Source organism: Pimephales promelas, chromosome 19 (assembly GCF_988280905.1).
Source record: "Pimephales promelas chromosome 19, fPimPro1.hap1.1, whole genome shotgun sequence".
Lineage (NCBI taxonomy): Eukaryota > Metazoa > Chordata > Actinopteri > Cypriniformes > Leuciscidae > Pimephales > Pimephales promelas.
In genome coordinates, this window is record NC_142787.1 from 11,492,933 (window position 1) to 11,505,923 (window position 12,991).

Below are 12,991 nucleotides of genomic sequence, written 5' to 3' on the forward strand. Positions count from 1 at the left end.
TGAACGGCTGTGGGAGCTTCACTGACTGAAGGAGTGAATTGTGTTCGATGTTGCTCATTAAGCAGATGATCATCACACTTATAATCACTCGATATTATTCAGGTCAGGTGCAAATGTTTTGCTCAAATAGTCGTTTAAAAACAATTCCATGATTACTATAACTGAATTTACACTTTGGGCTCAATATATGCAAAAATGTGTACACTTCACATGAAATTTAGTAAGTAAATTTGATTTATATAGCACATTTATAGCAGGGCAGGGCAAAACAAAAACAGAACAGACAGAAATAGCAACAGGAGAATTTTTTTTTAATATAAACCATGGCGATAAGTAATATTTCAGAATTTAAAAATACATTCAATGTATTATACTAGCCTATACTATATACTATACTATACATGATGCACCATTTATATATGTTATATACTGTAGGCAGGACCAAATCCTCAATCCTGTTTACTTATTTATTTTTTACACAAGATGGACAAACAAAATGCTATTTTTGTTATTATAGCACAAACCTCCCCACCTATCAGACACACCTGATTCAACTCATCAGTTCATCAATAAAGACCACAAGATTGGGTGTGTCTGAAGAGGGAAACACCCAAAATGTGCAGTGTGGGAAAGGAGGTTCCCCAGAACAGATTTGAGAAGCATTCAATAAAAATAAAAAAGTGATTATAAACATCATTAATTTAATTAGTATTTATAAAGGCAAAGAATACATTAGTTAAGAGATTAATATTCATTTTTAAAAATACCTTTCTGGAGTACCCATTAATGGCACTTAATATCACACGGCCTTACCAGGGAAAATATTTGTTTATTTTATATGTATATACTGTTATAATGTCAACTGTTGTTAATAATATATATATATGTGTGTGTGTATGAATGCTGCAGCACCAAGATCGTCTCATCAATGATTTGTAACCTTACAATTGAATTAATTGCTAGATGAATGTGAACAAGATGCAGTGGGCCCTGGACAGAATAAGTATTCCAGCAGAGTCTACTCGATTTCATTTTTGGCGTGCCATCAACAAGCATAATCGCTTTTCAGCATGTTTATGAACGCCGCTGACTTAATGTTACATTACTGTATATATATAAATATAGGACCTACCCCAAACCCGTCCCTAAACCTACCTGTCAATGGGGTTAATAGCATTCATGCTTTATAAATTTATGCTAATAGCATTTATATTTATGCTAATAGCATTTATGGTTAATAGCATTTATGCTTTATAAAGTGTAAACATGATAACCCGCATATCGTTGCCATCACCGTTTGGTGCTACAGGATTTACATGAATCATTCAGCACAACATTGCTAACATTTGTTATCTCGGTTATTTACAGATACGTTAATGAAGCTAATTGACATGATGTACAACGCAGCTAGAAGCTAACGTTAATGTTTTCTAATGTACGTGAGTACGTCTAACGTTAGACTAACGTTACATTAGAGAGTTAAAAGATAACGGTCAAATACGATGTTGACTTAATTTAGATCAGATGTAGACATCCTTGTTTAATTTATCCGCGTTTAGTTGGTGTTGTGGTCTAGCTACCGCATAACTTTATCCAGAGCAGACACTTATCACGGTTGAGATGTGGCTTGGGAAAGGGTAAAAAAAATACACACCGTCTCCCAGCCTCTCAGGAACCTAGTGTCATGAACCGAGTTGCATGTACCCCATGCACACTGTTTGACCATTTTAAACTTAAAATAACAAGAAAAAACGAATGAAAACTGACTAACTCCAATGCAGTGGAAGCAGAGAATGTCCGAGTGTATTGGGTTAGCTGCGGACTGTGATTGGCTCATCACGTTTGAGGGCGTGGCTTACCCATAGGTCAATTGGGGATTTGGCTTCAGGCACTAACAGAGCCCAAAATAGTAAACAAAAATAGAATTTCTTCCAATTACTAATCAAATTATTACTTACCAAACTCCCTAATCCAAACCAGGCAATAACGATCAGACAAAAAGTGGCATCGGTCTTCCTACCTCCCAAATTACTATACACAGGTGAATACAGGTATAAGAGCAAACAAATCAGTGGAGGGGTAATCTGGAATCTAGGTCATTAAACAAGCGGTATTCAATATCACAGGCATGGCAGTTCTCAAGAAACCACATATTTCTCAAACTCAAATAATATAATAATACAGGATATAGTTTATTGTAACTGTTTGCATTTTCTTGTTGTTGAAATATCATGATCAAATCTCATTATACAAAAGATGAAGTACTATGCACAGGATATTTTAAACAGTATTTGACTTCAACTACACAGCAAAGACTATTCTCCACTTCTCAAATACAAAAATAATGTGAGACTTTATGGACACTTGGGGCTTTCACACAGGAGGAACCTTTTCATAGTTCAAAGAACTACTGGCAGAAGTTCCCAGTTTTTGGCACGATTATGTATTTCTGCTCAGCTGGCGACACTGGACATCAACCACATGGCAAACCCTAATAACTAATTAGATCATAAACTAAAGAACAGGGAGAATGCGAGCACTGTGTGCTCATTCTCTGGCGTTCTCAGCGCCATCAAAATAAAGGTCCCCCACACCTTTAAAATAAGTTAACAACAACAAGTGACGCAGTGCGGCTTACATCACTTCAGAGTGCCTACTGGGGGTGTGCCCAGTTTCAAGAGGGACCATTAGTTCTCGGGGAATCACCCTGGTGGTTAGTTCCTATAACTATCTGGTGCAAAAGCCCCTATAGTGTTTCTTGAGAAAATTAAAATGCTGTACTTCTTAAACATTAGTCTTTTATCTGTTCCTTACTGTACGTACACAAGCCGCCGACTTGGGCTTCCAAAGTTATCAGAAGTCATCACTAGAGAATAACTAATGCTCAAGCAGCGCAAGCGGAAAAAAAGCCTAATAAAGCAGATTGTGCTAGATATCGTACAGAACGTACACACACACACACACACACACACACACACGAGTCAGCATATGATTATATGATAATCATCATATAAGAAAGGCACTTTGCTGACAGACGTTTCAGAGACACAAAGAGAACGGTGTTCTAAGTTTCTAACAGCACTTTGCATTTTCTGTTCTAAAACCGGTCTCCCTCAACAAAACTTAAAGGAAGTATATGTCTCAAAATCATTTTGCTTTTAGATAAGTTAACATCTTGGATCACGCGATGTCCAGCTGCGCTTACCTGCAGTCGTGATGCAGTGATGGACAGCTATCTTTCCTCATTCGACTGTTTGGATTTCATGTGATTGATTTCTCATTGTGGTGAAGATATTATAACTCAGATTAATTAATTAATTTGATCAAAAGTAATTCCATTTAGTAAGATCATTAAGTAATTCCAAACTTCGCGAGGCGGACAACAACATTATGTGATCAAATACAGACAACTTGTTAACACACTCGACAGCGCCACCCAGTGCATTTAATTATAACTGCGAGTTAGTGCTTAGGCTTTATCATGGACTCACTGCATTTATGGCCAGTAAAGCAATATAGTAAAATTTGAGTAGTATTTTATTTTTCGAATAATAATTAATTACAGATCGAATATTCGAAAATTCGAATATTCGTGCACACCGCTAATTTGTAGCATTTATTTTTACTTAATTTTTGGAATTTGATCATTTTCCATGGCACATCTGACAACCTGGCAGAGAGGTTGGGAAGCCCTGAATTAGGCTAGACAACTCCGGCAATGAGGCCGTAGAGTAGATAATCGGGTAAAACTCTTCCCACATGAAGAGCACTGGTATGGCTTCTCTCCAGTATGAACTCTCTCATGAGCTTTCAAGGAATCTGACCGAGTGAAACTCTTTTCACAGTGTGAACACTTGTACGGTTTCTCTCCAGTGTGAACTCTCTGATGTGATTTTAAGTTGCTTGATATAACGAAGGTCTTCCCACAGTCAAAGCACACATAAGGTCTCACACCAGTATGAATACTCTCATGTTCTTTTAAATTTTGCAGTCGTATAAAACTCTTTCCACAAAAAGAACAAATGTGAGGCTTTACACCAGCATGAGTTTTAAGGTGTGTATTTAAGCTTGATGCCAAAACAAATGTTTTCTCACACTGATCACAGCTGAATGATCTCACTCCAGAGTGAAAGAGCATGTGATCTTTGAGAACGCTTTTGTAACCAAAACTTTTTCCACACAGAGAGCATGTATAAGGCTTCTCTCCAGTGTGAGACCTCATGTGCACATTAAGGTGTCCTTTCTGAATGAAACTCTTTCCACATTCAGAGCAGTTAAACAGATTTTCTCCAGTGTGAATTCTCATGTGCACATTTACGTCCTCTTTGCGACTGAAACTCTTTCCACACTCAGAACAGGTGAATGGTTTTTCTCTAGTGTGAATTTTCATGTGATCATTTAGGTGTCCTTTATGTCCGAAACTCTTTCCACACTGAGAGCATGTGAACGGTTTTTCTCCTGTGTGAGATTTCATGTGTCGGTTAAGGGCTGATTTATCTATAAAACTCTTTCCACACTCCAAACAGAAGAACGGTTTTTCTCCAGTGTGAATTCTCATGTGTATCTTAAGGTGTGATTTAAATAAGGTACACTTTCCACACTCAGAACAGGTGAAAGATCCTTTGACTCCAGATTTTCCAGCTTGTTTTTGTGTGAAATTCTCTTCAGTCTTTGAAACGACTGTGTGTCCATCTTCATTTGTGAAATTATGCTGTTTGCCTTCATTCACTTCCGTCGGGTCTAAAAATCAACAAATTAAATTGCCCAATTTCAATTTAAGTAAGGTAAATAAGAAACAAAGAAATAAAGTTCATTCTTCTAATTCACAAATATAGTTTACTACTGAGTCAACAATTATCTAGTTTTAGATGTATTTTTATATCTTCATGAGAACCAGAAATAGAAGATAATTTTTTTTTGAGAATTTAGTTTGTTATTACATTGTTCAGAACATAAAGAACCAATGGAGATTTTTGTGTGTGAAAAAAAAATGTCTGTAGAGGACACCAATGGCATGATAAGACGTGTATGCAAAAAAATTTGTTATTTTTTCCCAAATCAATTTCAATGTTTCAGGCTATTTTAAACCAAACTTTATATAAAGATTATTCTCGACTATGGTATGAGAGATATAACAGAATTATTTGATATAATATTTCACTTTATGCAATATGCAAGTAAAATTGCCATAATGGGTAGTCCCATTCTATACAATGTAATTTGAATTTTAATGTTCTTGTGGCAACATGTAATGAAAAAAAAAGTGTAATAATGCGAGAAATAACTTGGTAACATTTTAATTTGAATACCTCTTATTTAATAAGGATACTGATAATTTATTTCCTTTTTGACTTGCAATTTCTCCCCAAAATGCCTGATAAACATACTGTAAGTCCAGGTGTGCATATATATATATATATTTTTTTTTTTTGGAGGGGGGGGGGGGGGCGATTTGCAATTTAAAATGGGATTTCTAGAAAAAAATGGTAACACTTTACGTGAATGAACAACACTTCAATTAAAACATTTACTAATATGAGTACATCATCATGAATTATGATTTATGAAACATGATCATGATGTTTTCTTTGTTCAAAGTTATGCCACCTTTAATAGCACATTGTTCATCAGTGTTTCAAAGGACCTAGTCACCACTTTAGTTGAGGGACCACACACATGATGAAGTCATTGATAGATAATGCTTAGTTAATGATGACTACTGTATTGAACAGACCCCAAAATAGACCAATCACAGCTCATACAGTAGCACACACATTATGTTGACATTCAAATACAGTACGTAGGCCTAACACTAGAAGTCCTATTTTAGGTGTATGGTCTAAACCGCACGGCGCAAGTGTACTTACAGTCTGAATCCACTTTTGCTAGTTTAATGACGGGAGAAATGGTTGGCGTGTCCAGAGCATGGTCTAAAAGGGTTGTCCCTATTCCGTTAAGTAATGGGTGTGTTTGGGGCAAAATGTGCAATAAAACCAGCCAGAGTCTCATCTCCCATTCCCTTTAAAAGACAGTTGCGCTTGTGCCATGGCGGATTCGCTATTTACATGGTGGAATTTACAAGTGGGAAAACGTACTCAGTTTACTAACGTAACCTCGGTTCTTTCTAGAAGAGGGAATGAGTACTACGTAAATCTTACGCTAGGGGAAAATCTCTTTTCAGCGAGATATTGAAGCCAAAAAATTACCCTTAATTTTTATTTAATGTAAAACGCGTTGCGGCAGCATGCAGACATAGGCAGGACGACTTAGCGTACCTATTGGCTGTCCTGCGGCAACTTTAGCAGCCTATCGAGAGAGGCCCTTTGGGGACTAAGCGGGGGTGGCCTAGCCCTATAAATATAGCTTGATGGGCTGATATCACTGGTTTTTCCATCTCTGAAGCGAACCAGAGCATGAAGCAAGCACAGCAAGATATGCAGTACTCGTTCCCTCTTCTAGAGAGAACCGAGGTTACGTCAGAAACCGAGTACATTCTCTTATGACAGTTTCTCTCGTACTGCCTAGGGGAACACCATGCAAAATGCTGTGCGTGCAGGGATTCAGCCTCTGCAGATCCAACAACAGCATCTGATTGGCAACAATAGCAAATGACTGGCTACTAATGTTATACTCAAACAGCGTTGGCATTAGTTTTCGTTCTTGATCAAATCGCAAATAACGTCATAAAGCATATATACATGAAAAATACGTTTAAAACATTAGTACTTAAACAAAATTCAGGTCCATAATGTTTGTACACGTTTGTCGTAGACACAAAATAGCATAACTAGTAGCCTAGTGGCTATAAAACTAGCGCTGGCATTTGAAAAAAAAATAAAACATAAGGCTTCGTCTGGAATTATACATGCAAATAAATTTAAATTGATTAAGTCTTAGCCTACTTACAGGTTGTGGCTCAACAACTGCTGCCTCTTGTTTTAAAGTTGGATCTGCGTCATGTTTTAGTAACAGTTTCTTGTTGAATCCGGCATTGAATTCGTGGAGATTCTGGAAGCTGTCTCTCGTAAAATGTGCAGCACAGAGAGCTAAATTACGATCGTCATTTTCAGGAACATAATCAAACATAAATTGTATCCATTGTTGACGAAGTACAGCGTCCGTGGGAAGCTCGAACACAGAAGACCTGACAGCTGGGTGAACACAACACACGACGAGCTGCTAAAATATGCACATGCCCTTTTTTGCATTTTCCGGAGGGAGCGTTGATGTAAATGTATGGGTTAGTGACGTCTAAAAGCCAGCTGTAATCCCAATCGAGTTGTTTTTGTAGGCAATATTCTTCCTGATTTTAAAAAAAGATATCTCTGCTTACACTGAACTTTCAGCACTGCAACTTTGCAGATACTGTTCATGCACCAACACCAACATTACACACTATTTAAAATGAAAAAAGTGAAATCGCAATCAACCCCCTCTTTAAATACATTAATTTATCCTATTAATCCTGATTCCTACCGTTAAAGCTATCTTTTCTTTTTTTTATCAACATGAATGACAGACATATATTGCTGCTGTCACTTTAAGAGCTAGTGCACAGATCCATACTGTAACATACATAACACATAGTGTAACTTACACACATAACCAACTCTTCAAGACTGGAATTTTGGAATTTCTGTTTTGCTTTTTCAAATGCATGTTATACGCCACTCAAACTCGCTCTTTTGGAGATGGAGCAGAGAAATTTGCAAAAATATATTGTCCTCTACAGAGGAAAAAGTCTATGCCTGGGTCTCAAGAGGATGTCAGTTTTCATCATATGTTCCTCATCAGTGATTAAAGAGAATGAAGGAAAACACCAACCTATTTGTTCCTCTGTCTCTTCATCTTTTATTCTGCAGGGTTCTTCCTTAATCTCCATCTTCACAATAGTATGTCCGTAGTTTCTCCTGGAGTAATTCCTCCTGCTTGCTGCTTCTTCTCCTGTGGGAAAATGGGAATATTCCCCAGCATTTAAACTCTCGTTTTTTTAGAAACAATTCCACTCTGGCTGATGTTTATGTTGCCCTTCTATCCGGTATGATTTAAATACATTAAATGTATTTTAAGCCAGGTTTAAAATGTTTGTTTTTACCAGGTTTCATTTGTTAATTAGGCTACATAAAATAAAAATACACCTCACAATTTTCACAAATTGCACTATGAAAAACAGTCGGCAACGAGTTTGTTTCATGAGAGTAAAGAACATCAGTCGGTTCATTTCGATTAATTTCTGAGTGATTCACTAAATGAGCTGACTCGATTAGTCGTTTGTATTTAGATTTCTCCTAATAAATGATAAAATGAATATACTCACAGTCTGAAAAACGGCAGATTTAGAGCTGAATCAAAGGATGTGTTCCACTTCTCATGTTTATGTTCCCTTCCCTCGCTCACTTCTCTTCTTCTCCTAGACTCGGATGTGTGTCATTGCTTCGGTTGCTCGAGCGCCTCTACTGGCGGATAACAGGCAATGCGTCGCGTTATACAGTGGAAGTTGCCCATTCAAAGAGATGCCAGGACATTCTAGAGAGCTTTAAATGTTAGCAGGAAACAATATTATTTAAACTCCGGAATGAAATCCTATCTTTATAGATCTTAGATCTTTAAAAATCGGTAGATCCGATAGATCTTTATCTGTGTGATGTGATTTCTAACGTGCACATTAATGTTTACGTTATGAAAGACTTTACCCATTTTTTTTTCTTTTCATTACTTCTTTTAAGTCTGTGAAATTACATCTTCATTTGTGATATTATGAGGTTTATGAAACGGATGCTGTTTATCTTCATTCATTTCCAGTGGGTCTCAAAACATTAAATACCCATAATTTAATTAAAGAAAATCAATTTAAAAACAAAAGAGCTGACTGTTGACCTACTGCAGTACAGTTATTTCTTTATGGTATTTTGATCTTTATCTTCTCAAACGTGGTGCTATTATCAGAAATGAGATCTATATTCCAGCACTGTTAAACTATCAATCCGTCAATTCAGTTCATAGAGAAGCTGATTCTTTCTTTATTGATGAGGGTTTATTGCTGTAATCAGACATCGATTAAATGTGTGAATGTGTGCAAATTACAAAGTCAGCAAGTTTGCAAATCAGATATATGAAGGTTTAACTAAAACTAAACATGTAGCTAAAATTATAGTATGCATTCATACAGATCTATCAAAGAGTTCACGTGTTGACAAAAAAAATGGCACTGTAAAGTCCAAAACTATTGTTATAATAACCAATATAAAAACATATTCAAGTTATTCTGAGAATCTACACTGTAGGACTTTTCTGTAATTTCTACAGTTATTTTCTTTAAATCACCCAGTATTATACTATTTCCCTTTACAGTAAATATCTGTGATTCCCATTGCATCATTGGCATTTTCTGTGACGTTTTGTTCAGTCAAAAGACTGCATCTGTAACTGCATGAGAGGATAATATATGAGCTGTAGGTTTCTCGCCGTCACAACCGACATAAATGAAATACTCAAAGTCAGATACGCAAATGATTCAATGCCACACAGGGGCATGATGTGATTTACTTGATTTATTAATGTAAACATGTATAATTACCTAATTTAAATCTACTTGAATCTGTGTATCATTGTTGTTCGAATACCTAAATTCATCAAGTTACTTTAATCAATCACAATTCAACCGACAGTTAGCAATGACATCTCCATTTTTACTGCAAAGGTGGAACAGAAGCTGCATCTGACATGGCATTTAAGTTTATTTAAGAATCAAAAATACAAAGGTGTGCCCAGTTTGGGCATTTGGGATAAATCTCTTAAGGTAAATATCCTATAAACGTGAAGTCATTATAGAAGTGCTCTTGAAATTGTAAATCGCAGTGATGAATCAAAATGCTTCTGATTGGTGTGGTAGATCGGGAGAGTTATTAGAATTGTCCACTAGGTGGCAGTGGTAGATCAGTCAGGGGTAGTGGGGTATATAGCCGAGGAAGAATCTGCAGGCTTGTGTGTTGTACTGGCTGACAATGTTTGCACTGATGACTGGTGTTCAGTAAACTCCCAGCTAAAGCTACCTCGATGTCTGTTGTTTATTTATTAGTACTGAGGATACTACATTTGGCGACGAGGATGGCGGCTGAGCTCGGAAGAAGCTTGTGAGTAAATCACGCGGATATTGGACGGAAGTCGAGTGACGAGGCAGCTAACGCTAACAAAAAAAAAAACAACAACAAAAAAAAACGTCGAGATGGCTACGGCGATGGTAGGAACACTTACTGCTTTTGACAGTCAGACCCAAACATGGGAGGAATACGTCGAGGTATTGGGACATTTTTTCGTGGCAAATGAGATTGAGGATGAGGAGAAAAAGAGGGCAATATTGTTAAGCTCTGTTGGCAGTCGGACATACAGTTTAATGAGGAACTTATTGAGTCCAAACAAGCCTGGCGAAAAATCATATGAAGATTTGACGGACTTGCTGCAGTCGCATTATAACCCAAAGCCCAGTGAAATTGTCCAAAGATTTAAGTTTAATTCTCGGACTAGAGCAGTGAATGAAACTGTGATGGAGTACGTGGCAGTGCTACGAGAGCTTGCGCAACATTGCAACTATGGCGATAAGTTAAAAGAGATGCTACGTGACAGGCTCGTGTGTGGCATAGCGGACGATCGCATGCAGAGGAGATTGTTGGCGGAGCCTGAACTCACATTTGAAAAAGCTTTGAAAGTGGCACTGGCCATTGAGACAGCAAATAGAGATGTCCGTGATTTGCAATTGAAAACTGTGGAGGGCATCGGGAGTAATGTCAGTAATCAACTGTTAGTGCATAATGTGGAGTCAAACCATAAATGGCAAGGAAAGGCAAAACCATTGACATGTTACCGGTGTGGGGGTGAACATATGGCAAGTGTCTGTCGTTTTGTCAATGAAAAGTGCCATGGCTGTGGAAAAAAGGGACATTTGAAGAGAGTGTGCAAATCCTCGCCTCTGGGGGACCAGACGCTTAAGGAAGAGGGAAGAGGGAAGCACAAGCAGTCTGGAAGGTTTAGAAATGTTAAAAATCAGTCAGCGCATCATATAAGTGAATCTGGGGAGAATGTCACGAGTGACGAAGATGTTTTTACAATGTACAATCTAACAGAGCCAAAGTTAACAAAAATTGATCCCATTACTGCACAGCTTAAAATAAATGAGAACATTGTGGAATTTGAAGTGGATACTGGCTGTAGCGTGACAATTTTGGCAAAGGCTGAATATGACAAGTTAGGGACACGGGGCACCCAAGAGTTGCATGACTGCTCCATGACGTTGAAAACCTACACGGGCGAAAAAGTACCAACATTAGGAGTGGCAAGCGTGACTGTGAGGTACCAAGACCACGTCAAACAGCTACCAGTAGTGGTGGTAACAGGGCCAGGTCCAAACCTGTTAGGCAGGGCATGGATAAAGGAGCTGGGAATTAACCTTGTGAGTATAAATAAGATGGAGCAGCAAGAGTTGACATTGCAGTATGTGCTACGGCAAAATGAAGATGTGTTCAAGGAGGAGCTTGGTTCCTGGAGAGGTCCACCAGCAAAAATATACATCACAGAAGGGGTGAGTCCAAAGTTCTATAAACCCCGGGCTGTTCCCTATGCCATGAGAAAAAAAGTGGAGATGGAGTTAGAGAGACTCACAAAACAGGGGGTTATTGAGCCAGTGAAGTTCTCAGAGTGGGCAGCTCCGATCGTGCCTGTGTTAAAAGCTGATAATTCTGTGCGCATTTGTGGCGATTATAAGCTCACTGTCAACCAGGTATCGAAGCTTGAGCAGTATCCCATACCGAAATTGGAGGACTTGTTTGAGAAGTTGTCAGGCGGAAAGAGGTTCAGTAAACTGGATCTGAGCCATGCATATCAGCAAGTGATCCTTGATGAGACATCTAAGCCATATGTCACTATTAATACGCACAAAGGCCTGTTTCAGGTGAATCGTCTTCCATTTGGTGTTTCTTCCAGTCCAGCCATCTTTCAACGAATGATGGAGAGTCTGGTGGCCGGCATCCCGAATGTGGCCGTCTATCTGGACGACATTTTGCTGACAGGCCAGAGTGACCAGGGTCACCTTGCAACGCTGAATCAGGTGTTAACCCGACTGCGGGAAGCTGGTCTTCGCTTGAAGCGCAACAAATGTGTGTTCATGGAACAGGAAGCGGAGTTTCTTGGTCATAAAGTAGATGCATCTGGCCTTCACCCTTTGCCACATAAGGTCAGGGCCATACAAGAAGCCCCGGCACCGACTAATGTCACAGAACTGAGAGCGTACCTAGGACTGCTTAACTATTACAATAGATTCCTCCCACACCTGTCAACATTGTTGTCGCCTTTACATGGACTATTACGGAAAGAAACCACTTGGAAATGGAAGGCCGAACAGGAGCAGGCTTTTGAGGAGTCCAAGCGACTCATGCTGTCGTCTGATGTGTTGGTACATTATGACAGCCAAAAAGATCTGATCCTGGCCTGCGACGCTTCTCCTTATGGGGTGGGAGTGGTGCTGTCGCATCGCATGCCAAATGGGCAGGAACGACCAATCAGTTTTATGTCTAGGACATTAACGTCAGCTGAATTAAACTACTCCCAACTGGACAAAGAAGGTCTGGCGGTGATGTTTGGCATTCAGCGGTTCCACAAATATTTATATGGAAGAAGATTTGTCATTTGCACGGACCACAAACCACTACTGGCTCTTTTTAATGAGATGAAGGCTGTGCCTCAAATGGCTTCGCCGCGGATACAACGTTGGGCAGTTGCCTTGAGAGCGTATGAGTACGAGATGGTTTACAAGCCCGGCAAACATCATGGCAATGCCGATGCGTTGAGTCGACTTCCGCTATATCAGCCTTCTGTCAAGAAAGAGCAGGAGGAGCGAGTGCTGATGTTGGAGAATGTGACCCTTGTGTCAGCTGCAGAAATGAGTAGATGGACAAGCAAAGATCCTGTGTTGTCCAGAGTGGCACAATTCGTCCAACAT

At 38.8% G+C, this 12,991-nt stretch overlaps 1 protein-coding gene across 4 annotated transcripts in view; it reads right to left on the reverse strand.

Annotated features, from left to right (window-relative positions):
• LOC120473974 (uncharacterized) overlaps nt 1–12,991 on the reverse strand; it is a 152,035-nt gene continuing 139,044 nt past the window's right edge. For 3 of the 4 annotated variants that reach the window (XM_089123846.1, XM_089123843.1, XM_089123844.1), the window contains 2 exons: nt 7,825–7,944; nt 1–4,740 (listed from right to left, as the gene is read on the reverse strand). In XM_089123846.1, coding sequence (XP_088979972.1) covers nt 3,698–4,740; nt 7,825–7,882 — 1,101 coding nt within the window. In that variant the 5' untranslated portion in view covers nt 7,883–7,944 and the 3' untranslated portion in view covers nt 1–3,697. Of the gene's footprint in view, nt 4,741–7,824; nt 7,945–8,317; nt 8,453–12,991 lie in introns of those variants that run through there. The other variant, XM_089123845.1, reaches the window with a different exon arrangement.